General features: G+C 36.0%; 2 protein-coding genes across 4 annotated transcripts; both read left to right on the forward strand.

Moving 5' to 3' along the window:
• The first annotated feature begins 31 nt into the window (after positions 1 to 31).
• On the forward strand, positions 32 to 2,647 carry polr2h (RNA polymerase II, I and III subunit H). The gene is made up of 6 exons (XM_031759309.2): positions 32 to 235; positions 657 to 749; positions 1,180 to 1,263; positions 1,728 to 1,821; positions 1,984 to 2,067; positions 2,288 to 2,647. Exons 2-6 carry the CDS (start codon positions 677 to 679, stop codon positions 2,403 to 2,405), a joined length of 453 nt encoding a protein of 150 aa, XP_031615169.1. The 5' UTR covers positions 32 to 235; positions 657 to 676; the 3' UTR covers positions 2,406 to 2,647.
• Positions 2,648 to 4,402: 1,755 nt separating this feature from the next.
• Positions 4,403 to 15,939, forward strand: mfsd8l1 (major facilitator superfamily domain containing 8-like 1). 3 transcript variants are annotated; one of them, XM_039598474.1, is made up of 12 exons: positions 4,403 to 4,876; positions 8,584 to 8,734; positions 8,911 to 8,973; positions 10,056 to 10,175; positions 10,286 to 10,365; positions 10,476 to 10,806; positions 11,117 to 11,190; positions 11,348 to 11,561; positions 11,813 to 11,935; positions 12,106 to 12,236; positions 13,808 to 13,922; positions 14,111 to 15,939. In XM_039598474.1, the coding sequence occupies exons 1-11, from the start codon at positions 4,874 to 4,876 to the stop codon at positions 13,886 to 13,888; spliced, it is 1,371 nt and encodes a 456-aa protein (XP_039454408.1). In that variant the 5' UTR covers positions 4,403 to 4,873; the 3' UTR covers positions 13,889 to 13,922; positions 14,111 to 15,939. The 3 variants fall into 3 exon arrangements, with proteins under 3 accessions (XP_039454408.1, XP_031615160.1, XP_031615159.1); XM_031759300.2 differs by having other exon boundaries at positions 4,406 to 4,876; positions 8,549 to 8,734; XM_031759299.2 differs by having other exon boundaries at positions 4,406 to 4,876; positions 8,549 to 8,734; positions 14,116 to 15,939.
• The last annotated feature ends 989 nt before the right edge of the window (positions 15,940 to 16,928 follow it).

The following is a 16,928-nucleotide window of genomic DNA, read 5'->3' on the forward strand; positions in this document are numbered from 1 at the left end:
TATATTTACATTTATATCTTTTCTTTCCGTATTTCAAACCGGAAGCACTTTGTATGTCAAAGGTTGAGCACATTGTTTCTGCGCGGTACAGTCTGTTTGGGATAATAATGAATGAAATTTTGATTAAATAAGACATTAGCGCAAAATTAAATACTCGCTGTCGCAGTCTGAAAACCCGAGTGAACGCGACGCCATTGTATTTACAGTATAATATCAAAACTTTATCGTATTTGAGGTAAGTCTTTGCAATCGTGTGGCCAATATGCTAAGGCTAACAATTAGCATGAATGAGAGACGCTAAAGTTAAAGCTTAACCAAGACCTTAATACTTTGGCTAACTGATTCAGCAACAACAGGTATTAGATTACTGTTACATGTTACAAAAACAAATGCACGAAATATTAAGGCTTGAAAGTTTTTTTTAAGTTGTGATACACAGTTGTCTCATTAATGGGTCATTGGAGGTTAGGATTTTTGAGATGTAGTTATGCACAGAGTACACAGAAAAAACAGTAAGCAAACTCAAGTTTCTGTAAATTTCAGTGAAGTGTGTTTGTTGTACTGGCAGGGTGGGTTGCAAGTCTTAGTAATGGTTTTAGTCTAATAAATGTGGCTTCATTTCGTGTTTTTGTCTTTATTTTTCCCTCTTTTTACAGGTTGACAGACTTGGAGAGAGATGGCTGGAATTCTTTTTGAGGATATTTTTGATGTAAAAGATATCGATCCAGATGGCAAGAAGTTTGACAGAGGTGTGTGAAGTATTATTATAAAAGAAAAATGTGAAATTATAACACCAACCAACAGATAATGGCTTGTTTTAAAAAATTCTAGTCTGTACTGCCCTACTAGTAATTTCAGACACAACGGACAGATTATTAGCCGTTGACCCACACTCTTTTAATGTAATATCATCTTGATATAGATAAAGTTTAATTTAGAACCCAAGTGCAGTTTTTTTTTTTAGTGGAAATGTATTGTGGAAAGGGATCTGATAAATATTAAACCTTTCAAATACATGAACACAACTTCTGGCCAATCATGAGCCAGTCTAACTTTCATTATCAACAAGAGGCATTATTTTAGTTATTGTTGATCTTCTTTAATGTCATTTAATTAAAAAAAACAAACAAACAAACATATAAATTATCTAATAGAAACTCTGCAACTGTTATTCTACAGTATCTCGCCTCCATTGTGAAAGTGAATCGTTCAAGATGGACCTCATCTTGGATGTAAACATTCAGATCTATCCTGTTGATCTTGGTAAGAAAAAACCTTTTTTTGTCCCTGTGTGTCTTTGTGTTTCTTTTTTTTTTTTTAAATTGGAAGTCATTTGCTAGTTAATTTTTATCAAATACAATAGTGTAAACCGGCCCTATATACAGTATAATTATAGCAAATGACTATGTCAGCTTTTTGGAATATTTCATCAGAATAAACTGGGACTCTTTAAAAGTAAAGATTATACTGTAATACTTAAAAAAAAAAAATATGATTGCTTGTTAATGTATCCCCTGACTCCCTCAATATTTGACTTTTTCACTTGCAGGTGAGTTGTGTAATAGCTGTATATTAACATTTACTCAACCCAAAGGAACCCAGCTCTATAAGTAAACCTTTAGCAAAAGCCTTAAAGAACCATGTGTCAGAGTTGTATCTGTAACTCAAAGTGTCCAAATGCAAAATATGATAAAGCCTGTTTGTTATAATATACCTGTTTCATTAAGGTGACAAGTTTAGACTGGTGATTGCCAGCACGTTATATGAAGATGGAACACCAGACGATGGAGAGTACAATCCTCAGGATGACAGACCGTCTAGGTAAGACAACTGCTTCCAATTTAAAGTTTTAATTTGTGTAACTCTAGCAAAAAAATGCTGTTTTGTTGGCATTTTTAACAATAATAACATCGTTAGTACTTTATTACACCTATAATTTACAAAATGACTTTCACACTCATTCCACTTTGTTTAAATTTCCAGAGCAGACCAGTTTGATTATGTGATGTATGGGAAAGTTTACAAGATTGAGGGCGATGAAACTTCAACAGAAGCTGCCACACGTCTGTAAGTGAAGTGCTTAGTTTTCTGAAAATGACTATATGTCATGTATTTACTGAAATTCATAACCTGCTGGAACAAAACTGTTTCTAACAGAGAACATGACCTTTCTGTGAAACTATTTGTGGAAATGAGATACCTTTTGAATTTGCCTGTGTGATAACCTTTCCAAACTCTGCTGTTGGTTTGTGCTATTCCAATTTCTTGTGTGTTCTTCTTCTTTCAGCTCTGCTTATGTGTCTTATGGAGGCCTCCTCATGAGGCTACAGGGGGATGCCAACAATCTTCACGGCTTTGAAGTGGACTCCAGGGTCTACCTGCTCATGAAGAAGCTGGCCTTCTAAAACACACCTTTGGTCACCCACCCATGGTTCACCAGTCAACCTTAAAATTATACTGAACTGAGTACTGAAAACATGCATATTTTCAGGTCTGGAGAATCTACAAGGAAGCTGTTGGAAACTTTTATTTTGTTGATTCTCATTCCTCCATCAGGATGGACTAAAGACTAAACACTGTGGCACATAAGAACAGCTACCGACTCCACCTGCAGACAAACTGTAAATAAAGTTTTCTTTTATACACACTGGCATGTTTATTCTTAGGTTTATTTCCTTACATCGTAGCAGCTGCTCTCAAACAAACATTTAATTATCCTTGTACTCGACAAGAAGGGTGAGTCTAACATTATTACACAGGCATCATGTGTGCAGCTATAATTGGGATGGAAGATGGTTCTATAAAGAAACAGTGCTAATTGAATTAAGTAGCTCAGAGAACAGTGAACCTTCAGGTTTGTAATTACAGTTCCAATAAATCTGTTTGCGGTTTTTGGCTCCATTTATTCCCCCTGCAGACCCTAAATGGGCCACTTATCCTCAGCCTACTCACAACAGCAACAATGCATGTTGGCTGATGTCATTCTGACTGCACAGGAGGCAACAAGGGATCCACAACCACAGAGCAAAACCTTAAGCATGTGTAAAAGGAGAAACACGCATAATTAATGCCTAAAGATTGAATCTCCCTAAAAAGAAAGATTAGGAAACTTTAAAACTTCCTTTTAGTTTTAGGAAACTAAAAGGAAGATTTAGCAACTTTGAATAATGTAACCCTACCTCATGTGTGGGACTTCACAGTGTGATGAGCAAATGTTCTACATGCCAACAAACTAAAATGTGAACACACGACAGACAGAAAATTTAATCAAGCGTACACAGGCAGCTTTTTGTACGGAAATGGGTTTTTCTTCTAATGGAAGTCACAAGATGGGGAACATTTTTTTCTGACTCCGACTCGAGTTTAGTGATGCAATAAAGGAACGATGTAACTTCTCTGAGGTCTTCCGCTTTTCCTCCTGCTTGGCATCTCCGTTTTCAACATCCTTTGTCCAACAAATCCACTATCCCTCATCATCATCCCGTGTTTCTCTAACTTCATCTCCAAAAGACTTGACGTGAGCTCTCCCTCTGATACACTCATTTCCTAGCTTGTCCATCCCGGTCACTCTCTATGAAAATTTTAGCTTTTCCAGCTCCAGGTTTATGTCAGTGCCACTGTCCAAAATTATACATCATAGCAGGTCTCACTCATCTTATAAACTTGCTTTTCCACTCCTGCTGCCAGCCTCCTGTCTCACCCCTGACACTCATCTCCCCCGACTTCAAACTGCCTGCGGTCTCTTCTACTCCTAAACTACATTAATCAGCATGACTGAATCCACAATCATTAGTGAAATTAGTACAACGGCTTGTCTAATAATGCACATATAAGCAAGAAGTGCAGTTCTATCCTGGTCATCTATAGGTATAAAAAAAACTTTATTTAGATGGTGCTTCCACAACAAATTTAAGAAATGAGAAAGAGTTTTGATTCACCTACGTGAGGCTTAAAACTAGAGGTGGAGGTACAAACGAGCACATTTACATTTCAGGTCTCCAAAAAACAGAATTTTTTTTTTTCAAAAATGAAACACTGAAAGGCATGTTTTGTTGTATTAATATTAAACAAAATCACAGAATTTGAAAGATGATAATGATTAATGTCAAAAATCATGGCACGCTGCTCTTCCCTTTATAAGCTACCTTTAAAAGTTGAAAGTATCAGTATTGGTATCGGCAATGCTCGCCTTGTATTTACTTTGTATCAGATCGATACCAAAATCTGCAATATCGCACAGCACTACCATCATGTATCTTGTTAAATGGTCTTGCAACAGAAAGAAGAAGAGAAAAAAAACCCCAAACAAACTTTATACTCTATTGTGTGCGTATATTACTCAATCTATGAAAGCAGTTGAAGTTTCAAGTTGCGGGCAACCGGAAGTTGTGTAGGATGGCTTTAAACTGCGCGCTGCTGTGATTGGTTGTTTCCCCTCTGCTTCGCTTTTGGCAGTTTGAGGGCGAGTGTTTAGTAAGCTACGGCTAGCATCAATCATTGCGGAGTATTTACCCGGCTGGTTTAATTACAGACATTTTTACATAGGAATGGACTTTGATCACGACGAAAGCACGAGTTTTCCATACGATATGTGATAACGAGTAGTGCTAAGTGATATTAGCCTTGCAAACGCTGTTCAGGTAGTAGGAACAGTATGCTCTGCTATTTGAAGCATTCTCCAGCTGTTCTGTAATTGGAAGCACTGCTCTCGGGATTATGTCGGCGGTGTTTGGTAGGGAGACGAGAAGGGAAATGTATGTTTAAATTCATACAGAAAGAAGAATTCAGCAGTCAGACATAATGGATAACAGACGGGAAAGGAGGTTGACATTTATCACCATTGGACTTATTTTTCTTCTTAGCGGCGTGGAATATGGTAAGACTTGTTATTGAATGGGGTAAACATGGGTGGATGACAATGACAAAGAAATTGTAACAACTGCAACAAAACAGTTCTATAAAGATATTTTAAGTGGACAAAATGGACCGTTTTAATTATAATGTAGGTGCAATGACACATGAGTCATAAAGAGTCAAAAGGATTTTTCAAAACAGGTAATTTCTTTATTTTATATATATGTCCATATCCCCTTCATATCATATTTACTACAGTCTATTTAACAATGTATGCGAATATATTAAACATTAAAAAAGACTACATTTTCAATGAAGGTCATCTCTACAGTGCATTTGTGATAACAAATGTTTATAAGTATCCCAATATATACGATGTATATGTATTGCATAGGATATGTAAAAATCAAATTATTAGAAGAGTTGGACATAATAATATGTTTCATTGTGTTTATTTACCACATTGGCATTGGCATTTAACAAAAAACATCTGTTCTGTGTTACACACTGCATTATAAGTACCATAAGCTTAACCGGTTATAAATACACACACAGACAACTGTAAAAGAATAGATTATAAATCCAAGCTTCAACCCATACAATTGTGAGCTTTAAATGAAGTGAAATTAAGTACAAATATAAGGTTATCAATTTTATGATTCCGTAACAGCAAATTGTTTTTACTATTTGCTGGTGACATCCAAAGTGTAAAGCAGAAAATAGGAAATTCATTGTCCAGAGATGCAAGATTGAGGTAGTATTGGGCAAACTCGAAGGTAAGACGATAATACCAGTGTAAATCTTTATGTGGTGTAAAAATATTGCGATATCATTGCGTCACCATACATTTGTTCCCTGGTGTGCGCAGTAATGAGGGAACCCCAGGCTGATCTGTGAGTTAGATCCACGTGTGTCAGCCTCCATTGATGAGTTGGTGCCTAAAAATTGAACTACTTGAACAATCTCCAACAAAGCACAGGTCTTAGCAAAATGTGTAAGAAAACTGTTCCTGTATAAATAATAAATATGTTTCACCAGATGAGACCATAGCACAGAACCATCGAGTACAACCAGGCGAAGCGTGAGAGGACCTGTGACCCAAATGTATATAAGTGACTCAGTCCAGCATGATTGGAGCACTTGATAGCACCCCACATGACAGTGAGAACAAACAAGGAAATAACTGATTACTGAAGGAAAATCTCAGGTAGAAGAGATTTTTGCTTTACTTTGTGACAATATTGGGCAACTCCCAAAGAGTTACAAGGTTAAGTTAACCTAAAATCTTAACCAGTTATTTTACACTTGTACTTCAAATTTTAAAGGGAAACACTAGCTGGGTCTTGAGGCTGGAGCTTGATCACAGCAAACTGAACAGTTGGTTAAGTATTTTAACACCAGTGGTTTTACTTGTAGTTGACATTGAATATTTAACTGCACGTCTTCTTCCCCTCACCCCCAACCGGTCTCAGCAGCTTGCCACCCCTCCCTGAGGCTGGTGCTTCTGGAGAATTCTTCTTGTTAAAAGGAAGTTTTTCCTGCCCATTGTCACCAAGTGCTGCTCATACAGGGTCATCTGATTTTAAGGGTTTTCTGTTATGTATTATTATCGCAATATAAAGTGTATTGAGTTGACTGTTACTTTTTTTTTAAATTTGACGCTATATAAAAAAAAAAATCAAACTGAATTTAACTGGTTGGACAACATCATTGTCTTTATGCAAACATCTTAAGCCATTATCGCAACTCGGTCACAGTCACTTTAAAATACAGTCAAAAGAACAACTGACAACAGACATGAATACAGGTGTGCCCTGTGAAACCATTGCGTAATCCATATGTGTTTAAAAATGTCCACATTTAAGACATGTATACATAAGAACAGGTTAGGAGCAATGTGGCAACCACAAATCAAACAAAGTCAATGAACTTAACCTCTTGCAAAAAGGGTGAATTAACACATAGTTGATGTGAAATAACCGCCATGTAAAGTAAATAATTTTCAAATTTGGGACAGATAATTAAAGCAACTACACCAGTGTGAGGAAAAAATGCAGTTGACTAACCGGATGAGTAGTGAACAGCCTGGAAAACCAACTAGCCAACCAGGTGTCAGCTATAAAGCAACATGCATCAAGCAAATCACTTTACACAGTTAGGTCAATACGTTTTTGGACTCTGCTCCACTTTAGTCGATTTTAAATCAAACATTCATGATGTGACTGAAGTGCAGTCTTCCAGCTTTAATTCAAGGGGTTTTACCAAAATAATAATTAACTGATTAAGAATTGCAGCCACGTTTAGCCAATCTTTTTTCAAAGGCTAATGATTAATTGGGAAAAGAAACACAGGCCTTGTTGTGGATCTTTCTACCTCCAGTTTTGTAAAACCATGCTCTGTTGGGGTGAGATCAGATGACTGACTTGACCACTGAGGAATATAGCATTTCTTTGCCTTCTGAAGCTCTTGGTTTGGTATTGCAGTATGCATTGTTTCACTATCCATTTGCACTGTCAGCCGCTGTCCAATCAGTTTTGCAGCATTTTGCTGAATGTGCTACTGCTACTTCTATCAGCAGTCACATCGTCAGTAAGCACGACTAACCCAGTTGCACTGACAGCCATACATACCCATGCTATAATATTGCCTCCATCATAATTTACAGATAATGTCATATGCTTTGGATCATGAGCTCTTTCTCTCCTTCTCCATACTTTTTTCCCCCATAATTGTTTTTTTCAGAAATGTGTAGGCCCCTTTAAATGTTTTCTGGTAAAGTCTAATCTGACCTTCTTGTTTTTGAGCATAACCACTGGTTTGTTGTAAACCCTCTGTATTAACAATCAGAAAGTGTCTCTTGATTGTAGACTTTGACAGTCACAGACCTACCTCCCCTCTGTGGTCTTTCAGGCCTTTTTTTTTTTTTTTTTTTTTTTTTGAGCTAATCAATTCATTCATTCTTTTAAAGAATGAACCAGATTTTCATTTTTATTTTATCAGCTTAGTTTGTCCTGATGTAACGAGGGAATAGGCCTCACCTGGCCGTGAAACTGCTTATCAGTCAATCAGCTTCTATTTACCTTGTTGCTTCTAAAAATTATACATTAGGTATATAAATTGGCCGTAATTGTTAAAAAGTTAATGCAGTGTTTTTGTTAAAAACCTTGAACCAAATTAGGTCTGTACTTCAATCAAATCTTGTTTGATTCCACTGTGGTGCTGTACAGAGGCTGTTTATAGACAACGAAATGAAAAAGAGAGATTATTGAATTACATAGGGATACAGGGGTTTTGCTCTTTCCTAACGAGCAATATATAAATATACAAATAAATGATAAATTCCTAAAGTTTATGAAAAAGAAACCTTCAGTTTTGGAGCTTTTAGTTTTGTCACTTCCACACACAGTTATCTCTGTCAGGGCCATATCCCTGAACGACAAGAATTTGAGTAGTAATTTTCTCTGGAATTCTCAGAGAGCGTGCTTTATTGTGTGCCATCTGACCCAGTAATTGAATTTTGGATTACATTTGGTCAGCATTATCGTTTGCCTGTGTGATAAATAAAGCTCTAAGCAATAACAGCATGATGTATCTATCTTTTTTCTTTTAGTTTTCAGACTGTGATGAATCGTATATGTATGATTTCTTAATGGTAAAATAAAAAACAAATTTCCCCTCTCTTCTCTATCCACAGCTGTAATTTTGCCCACAATATGGCGTTTCTTGCAGACTCTGGATGCAGCACCTTACTTTCTGGGATTGGTCCTGTCAGCATTCAGTCTGAGTGGCCTACTGTCTGGACCACTGTTTGGCCACTGGTCCGACAGAACCCGATCAACAAAGAAGATCATATTGTTTGCCAACATCTTTGAGATAGTTGGTGAGTCCACAGGTCTTGCATATTTTAACACTCAGCAATCCTTCAAACAGGATTCACGTTTGAACCCCAGTTATGCTGGGTACTTCTTTTGTACAAGAAACCAACATAGTTTTTTATTCAAATCTTATGACAATTATTTAAGTTGATTCCATATTTAGTTTTTATCTTTTTTACAGGTAATTTCATGTACTTGATGGGATACTCAAAGTGGCTTCTGCTGTCAAGCAGACTGGTAGCAGGTGAGTCTATAATAAGTAAACGTAGAATTGAGAATCATTTTGTGGATTTAATGACTACAAATATGTTATTAATACTGAAAAGTGTGTTAGTTTAAAACAAATTAAAAAACTTTAATATAAAAGTTTTAGACTGAAAGTACTTCAGTAATTAGAAAATACTGGGATACATTATTTACCGCAAAATATAGTCCCCGCCTTTGTGATGGTTTCCATTGACACTCATAAATCCTTAATTTGTAGGTCACTAATAGTGTTTCAAAGTTCAACCATCTGTTTACAAGCTACTTTAAATTGAGTCTTAAGGTATGTTTGGTGAAATATAGTGCAGCGTTTGCAGTCATTGAGTGGGTTACGAACTGGATATAAGACATTGTTAAGACTTTGTCGAGGTTGGACATAATAGTTGCATAATTGCTGCCACTTTGTTGGGGTAATCTGGAGAAATTTCAAGAATGCCAACTGTTTCCTTCTTGTTTAAATAGTTCATGTTCACAGTTCTTATTTGGAGCTATGTTGTGGGTCATTGTCCCATTGTAGGAGGAAATTGGCTCAAGTGGCTCCAATAAATGAACATTCAATGGTACGGCTTGTACTGCAAAAAGTGATAGCATTCCTTTATCCCGTACAAATCCCTCACTTAGCATCACCAAGACATTCGTGAGAGTCACTTAATAGAGCTGTTAAGATAAGTTGAAGACGTGTAAAGGTGTCTGTTTGTCAGAGTAGAAACTTATTTTCTGGTTTATTGGTTTTCGCTGTTTTACCTTCATCTTCAAAAAATTATTTTCTTGGCCAGTTTGAGGCTGAAACACTCAAAGTTCTGGTTACTCAATAAGCCAAATACAGTTCACCTGTCCCAACATAAGTGAAAAAAACAAAACTTTTTTTTTTCTAATTAATTATGCTTTTAACATTTAAAACTTGCAGCTGTTAACATAATCACTCCCGACACTTGACTGTTAATAAAACAATGAAACATGATTTCTTTTTTTTCCCCCCCCACTTTACAAAAAATAGTTTTACCTGGAAAGAGTAGCCCAAGTTGATGTTTTTGGTTTTTAGTTGGTTTGTTTGTTTCCCAGGCATCGGTGCAGGCGTTAGCTCGTCCATCTTTGGCTTCTTAACCAGAAGCACGGCCCCAGAGGACCGTGCCACTGTATTTGCTGCTTTCATGGCGTGTCGGCAGGCTGGACTTGTGATTGGTCAGAGCTTGTTTGCTTTCTTGTGACAAACATTAAAGATTGTTTAATTATTATAAATCTTAATGGTTTTAGGAGGTTAATATTCATGCAGTATCCTTTGTTTAACACAGGTCCAGCATTTAACATCTTTCTGAGGTTGTGTGATTTCCACCTGGGTCCTTTTGTAATCAATAAATACACTGCGCCCGGGGTAAGATTTAAAACATGTCAGTATGCATTATAAGAAGGTGTTTTATATTTTTGATGCATTTTTTGCCTCCATCTGTGGAGAGCGTGACCTTGTTCATCCATCCCTTGCAGCTGTTTATGTGTCTGCTGTGGATTCTCCTTCAATTCGTGGTTGTTTTCCTGACTGTGGACCTACCACCTGTTGAGAAGAGGAAAGCCAGGGATAGTATGACGCGAAAGAACCAAGAGGAAGAGAATGAGAAAAGCCTTGTGGAAGACGAAGAAGATAGCAATGAAGAGGGAAAGCCCCTAATAGTGTCTCAGGAGCTGATGGGGTCCTACGGCTCTGTCATGGCTTCCAGTCCACCCAGGAACACTACGCTGAATCAAAATCCTTCACCTGACTCTCCTGTTTCACCAGCAGAGTCTTCAGGTGTCTTTAAGAATTTCAGCATATCTCGAGGTCAGTCATTCACATGATTATTGCTGGTTGTCTTGCCTGTTTGTTCATCTCTTCTTCAATCCTCTTCTTAAACAGATTGGATTGCCTTCTTGCTCCAAAGTGTCTTAGTTTCATCAGTCTTGGAATGTGCAAAATATATCTCTTACAAGTGAAGTAGCACAGTTTGTTTGTTTGTTTGTTTGTTGTTGTTTCTGAACTTCCTGGTTATGAAATAGATTTTTGTCCCCTTTCCATCTGACTTTGCTGTTGACCAATGTCTCTTCCCTGTGTTTTCATGTTTTGTCTACATGTTTCTGTTTCTTTGTATCAGAGTTCCTGAGAGAAGAGGTGATTGTGCTGCTGGCTGCCCAGTTTGTCACCTTTTTCAATCAGACAGCGCTGGAGGTGCAGATTGAAACTCACATACAAATTAAATGATCTGTTTTCAATATATCTTTTCTTGATTTTTAATCATTTTAAACCCTGTGAGAGCATGCAAACTAAGTTTTATCTTGCCAACAAACATGATGAGACTAAAGGATTTAACGGGCTGTGTCCTCAGACCATGGTGACACCTCTGACGCAGAAATATTTCAACTTTGGGGAGCTGGAGAACAGCGTGATGTACTTTCTTGGTGGTGTAGTGGTGATCGCCGGCTTCCTGTTTGTGCGCTGGCTGAGCCGCCATGTGACAGAACGGGTCATCCTTGCCATTGGTCTGTGCATGTGCAACATCTCCTGTGTCTGGTGCCTCATCTTCTTGGCTAAGCCGCTAGGTTAGACTCAACTTGAAATTATTAGCTTTTTGATTGTTTATTTTGCTTTAGCTGTTCATCTGGACGTAGCATTTTCATATATAGAACTAGATCCTTGATCTCTCACTGAGACACAGTCAAAGTAATGCTTTCTTTTTACACATACATAATATTTAATCCTCAAAAAAGCTTTCCTGAAATCCATCCTCGAAATGTGTTATATATATATTATTCACCTTTTTCCTTCCTTTGGCGTTTTGTGTTTTCTCTAGGTGGCTTTGCATGGCAGCTGACAGAGTTCATCATTGGGGTATTTCTGCAGATTTTGGGTTTGCCGTTTGTGTCCGTTGCGCAGGTTTCTCTGTTTTCCAAAATTACAGCTGAGAAAACACAAGGTGAGAAACTGCACCATCTACTGGACAAGCAAAGGCATGACAGGGTTCTGGGGTTGTTTCGGGGGAAAAAATTAGTATATCTGTGAAACTGACTGCATATTTTAAGGCCTTATAATAACCATATAAGTAAGCCCTTTAAAGTGTTTTGTGCTGTGTGGGGTATTTTGCAGGTTTCAGTCAGGGAATACGTCGTTCAGTGGGGGGTCTAGCCACCATTCTGGGCCCACTGTGGGCTGGAGGCCTTACCGAGAACATGTATGTCATGATGGGGATGATGACGGTACTGCTGGTCCTGCTAACGGTAGGCAACAATTACAATGACAAAAACATAAGACATCCTGTCAGAGGTTAAGTGTAAACTGTTGGCTGAGAGGAATTGTATTTATATCGAGGGCAAAACCTGAAAAAATAAAACGATGAAAACTTGAAAACTCATTTGCAATATTTGTGCTTTTGAAATTTTCTTTATACAGTGTAAATAGTACATTTGGGAAGGTTTAGGTTATGTGCTTCTCTTCTTTTCCTAAAGAAAATAATACAAATAAAAATAATAAAAATAATACATAATACACAGTTGTGCTTTTGTGTTGCTTTACTTTGCCTAAATACTTCTCTCTACTTTTCATTTATTAGGAATGAATAATGCTACTTGCTTGAGAACATGATTAATCATCACATTCTTTGTTTACACAACCCTTTGTTTTTGCACTGATGTGTATAAAATTAGCCAGTTTCTAAAATTGGGACTCACAAAGTGTACAAACGTGCATTTCTGTTTTATGTCAAAAAGTGATGTTTCTCATCAGTGAGTATCTGTTTAGAACAAATAAAAACCTAAAAATAGGTTTTAAGTTAAGAAAAGGAGATGCACGTTGACATGTCTAGCCAGCAGCAACTGGATTAGGTAACAAGCAAGCACAACAATATCCTTTTAATGAAGTACAGGCTCACTCGTTATGAAACCCAAATGTTTAGAAGCAAACAAGACAAAAACAACCAAATTTACTCCATCAGTTCTTCACAGACCTTTCTTTCATTATTTTCTCTGTGAAAAACATGGAGTTCTACCTCCCTGACACATCCGATGTAGTTTCTCAGTTATCACAGCATCAAACGTTCAGTTCTTAAAAATATTTAAACTTTTACAGATACTACCAAATGAACCCAAATGAAACATTTCCGCTTCAAATCACATCTGTAAAACTCCAGTTTGGATTCAGGACACCGACACTATCTCTTCTTTTAAGATTAGGCTTCAAACTTTCCATTTTGATAAAGAGTATATTTAGGGCTGGATCAGGTGACCCTGAATCCTCCCTTTGTTATGCTGCAATATGCTGCTGGGGGATTCCCATGATGCATTGAGTATTCCTTCTTCTTCTGTCACCTTTCTCACTCACTATGTGTTAATCAACCTCTGTGCATTAAATCATACTCGTGATTAATCTCTGGCTCTCCTCCACAGCATGTCTTCTATCCTGTCTTCCTTCTCTCACCCCAGCCGGTCTCAGCATATGGCTGCTCCTCCCTGAGCCTGGTTCTGCTGGAGGTTTCTTCCTGTTAAAAGGGAGTTTTTTATTCCCACTGTCGCCAAAGTGCTTGCTCATAGGGGTTCATATGATTGTTGGGTTTTTCTCTGTATGTATTATTGTAGGGTCTTTAACTTACAATATAAAGAGCCTTGAGGCGACTGTTTTTGTGATTTGGCGCTGTATAAATAAAATTGAATTGAACTGAAAATTGAACTCAGCTTAGCAACTGCTAAATGATAACGACACCAACTAACAGACAATCTTTCTCTTTCTCTCAGCGACCTTCCACTTCAAAATGAGAATAAACGTTTCTTTAAAAAACGTTTTTTGTCCATTGCAGATGATGCTGGTCTACTCATACAGTCGACTGGTGGAACCTGCTGCACAGGAGCAAATGGACAATTCGGAAAACTTTAATTAGCAAGTGGCTGTTAGAGGAAAAGTGGTTGAAGGAGGTACAGTTTTATTTACAACCATAATGTATGTCTTGATGCGATTCATTTGAATTCAGTTTTATTTATGGTAGTATAGTAAGTTATTGTGAGTATAGTAATATACTCACAATATTACATTTTAGATGTCTAGAAAGTAAACAAAAGTCTTACATACTGTCTTCTTCTGTCTCTCTCTCTCTTTTTTTAAGAACAGTGGGAGCTTCGCGATCTGTACTTTCTGTCCCTCATCAGTCTCACTTTCTGCATCATGACCATCATGTAGAGTAGTATCACGCACCAGAAGCACAAAACTTATTCTATAAGGGTTGGATTTGTCTGTGCAGAGGCTGATCTGATGCTATTTAGTTCACTATATTTCCTATGGAAATAAACAGAGTTCTGCTGTTCATGCAAGAGTTGGATAAAGAGGTTTGTACCAACATCCTACCTGTGCTTCAGCACATAAAACATCATGCTAACTGTTAATTTGATGAATATTCCTAATGTTTTACATTTGCATCAGAGGACCATATATGAATATATATTAAGCAATGACATGATTTGCATTATTCAAGTTTTTTGACCATTGTGGGATTAATTTGCTGACTCCCTGAATTTTTTTGAGGGTGTGTTTAGGGTTTAGGAATGACAGCTTCTTAAGCTTTTGCCCCCTTTTTGTTTTTTCCAGGGGACTAAAGGTAATTTGCTCAATCGACCTTTTTCATGGACAGGTGTAAACTATTCTTTCATTATTTTTTGCATTAGTTAAACAGTTAAAAGATTTTGAACTATGCATGTGAACTTGGAATCATCAGAGATGAAAGTTGGATAGGCTGCAAAAACAAATCTGTTGCAGAGATAACAGCAACATTAGGATTTGCGAAATCAACAGTATGATGCATATATGAAAATAAACATACTGGTGAGCCACAGAAGACATTAGCGGTATTAGCGCTCTGGCTAGTCTGTAACTGGAAGACTTCACAAGGGTAGACTTTATCGGCTTCAAGAGTAGAAAGGCCAAAATCTAAAATGATGATTTTTATTTCAATTATGATTACAATAATGTTTACAATTACATTGTGCCTCTGAAGACAGGGGACTGTAAATGAACATCACTGTAATTACTCAAAGACATAAAAGCTTTAAAGACTTCAATTTCATCTCAAATCTGTTGTAAAAAATTATAACTGACAAAATATCACTGTCTAAATATTATCTACTGAAACTGAATTATAGCTTGACCTATTGATCTTCTGTTGTGATAGAAAATAATAATGTTATTAATGGCAAAACAGTACAGTGCAGAGCATTTTAAAGGCAGGCCTTTTTGTCTGAAAGAGCAGATGGATTTTTTTCTTTATTTCTAGGCTTTCTTCAAATTTACATTAATTTCATTACAGTTGATCAAATGAAATGTTCAACTTTGCATTGATGACACTGTTTTACATTCCTCCAATATTGTATTTATTAATTTAACAAGCGCTTAAACACATTGCTGATATGTTTTTTAAATGTCACAGTAAGTGTGACAATAATTAAACACTAAAGGAATCAGAAATACTTACAACAACTAATACAAGGAATCTTTTTTTCTTTGGAAAGCACTACGAAGTACACATTGCTAATATCATGATGCTGATTTCATATATATTTTCAACACTGGTGGGCGCTCTTAGTCTTTGTTCTGAAATATTTCATTATTACTGCATGACTGGTATGTGATCACAAGGAGTTGAGTCCACTGTTAGAAGTTTTTTTTTTTTTTTTTTTTTTTTTTTTTTTTATGAACATCAACACTGTTAGAGTTGCTTTAGGTTCAAGGCCGTGCTAAAACAGGCACTACACTTTTTGCAGGCTTTATTAATAATAATAATTTCTTCACATTTTACACTAAACACACCAAAGTGATGTTATAAACCGAGTCTTCTTTATTTCATATTTATTTTTCATTATTTATTTATTTTGTTTTGTTGCCTCGCAGAATGTACATGGCCTTCTTTGTATCCTTGTCTTTGAATAAAAAAGATGAACCTCATTATGTGAGCTTTATAATTCTCCTAATAAGTGATGAGTTTGGGTATGGTCACACAGTCATTTTGAGAGTAGAGCAAAAGTACTGGTGTAATAATACATTACTTATATGTTTACTATATACATATATGACAAGAAAATAGAAAAACATGAATGTTTATTTACATATTTAGATTTCTGTTATTTAAAATGCATATTAATTGCAATAACAGTATTTTATCAAGGTTATTTATTTTCTATCGTTTAAAAGTCAAAAAAAGTTTTTAAAAATAGTATCTTGCAGTTTAATCTCTATTTTTTAATTAAACAGTTTCACTGGATTTTATTAGGTTACATCATCATCATCATCATTTGGAGGCAATGAAGCAATGAACCCAAGTGTTAGTATCCAAAATTAATGGTTTAGTGGAAAATGCTTGAGTTGATTTCTAATTTGAAGCACTGTTACAAAAAATCTGGGAGGTTGGTAAAACTACATTATTCTGTAATAAATGTACTGAGTATTACTTGATTGATTGTTTTAGAAATTGATTTTTATATTAAATAATACTTTGTAAAATATAATTTTATATGTATTTTTAATTCAGCTTGTTTTAGAACAATGAGTCTACTAATAAAAAAATAATATTACTGCTAAAATAGTGCCGTTCATATGAAATTAATTTTTTTAAAAACATTTTTAAAACTTTATTAATTTTATTTATTTATTTAGCCTTATTTAATCAGAAAATCTCTTGAGATTAAAATTTATTTTTGATAAGTGACCTGGTCAAGAAGGCATGCCATTACGAAGGTAAAAACATATACAAAACAAAAATAATATTGAATACACATATGCAAAAATAAGTCAGAATGAAACAAAAATAAATAAAAAGAAATGAAATTAGGTCATGTAATACAAAATAAATAGTACATTAAAATTCTACTTTCTTCATACCATTTATTTTCTTGTACATTTAATACACTATAAAATAATTTTACCAGTACATTTAA

The sequence above is a fragment of the Oreochromis aureus genome, linkage group 15 (genome assembly GCF_013358895.1).
Source record: "Oreochromis aureus strain Israel breed Guangdong linkage group 15, ZZ_aureus, whole genome shotgun sequence".
NCBI lineage: Eukaryota > Metazoa > Chordata > Actinopteri > Cichliformes > Cichlidae > Oreochromis > Oreochromis aureus.

What these genes read in the sequence shown, in the direction of transcription:
- polr2h (XM_031759309.2), top strand. Translation starts at nt 677, where the DNA reads ATGGCTGGAATTCTTTTTGAGGATATTTTTGATGTAAAAGATATCGAT. An exon ending in TGGCAAGAAGTTTGACAGAG is followed by an intron (nt 750 to 1,179) that starts GTGTGTGAAGTA and finishes GTTATTCTACAG; the next exon opens with TATCTCGCCTCCATTGTGAA. An exon ending in ACAGAAGCTGCCACACGTCT is followed by an intron (nt 2,068 to 2,287) that starts GTAAGTGAAGTG and finishes TTCTTCTTTCAG; the next exon opens with CTCTGCTTATGTGTCTTATG.
- mfsd8l1 (XM_031759300.2), top strand. Translation starts at nt 4,801, where the DNA reads ATGGATAACAGACGGGAAAGGAGGTTGACATTTATCACCATTGGACTT. An exon ending in TCAATCAGACAGCGCTGGAG is followed by an intron (nt 11,191 to 11,347) that starts GTGCAGATTGAA and finishes CTGTGTCCTCAG; the next exon opens with ACCATGGTGACACCTCTGAC. An exon ending in TACTGCTGGTCCTGCTAACG is followed by an intron (nt 12,237 to 13,807) that starts GTAGGCAACAAT and finishes TGTCCATTGCAG; the next exon opens with ATGATGCTGGTCTACTCATA.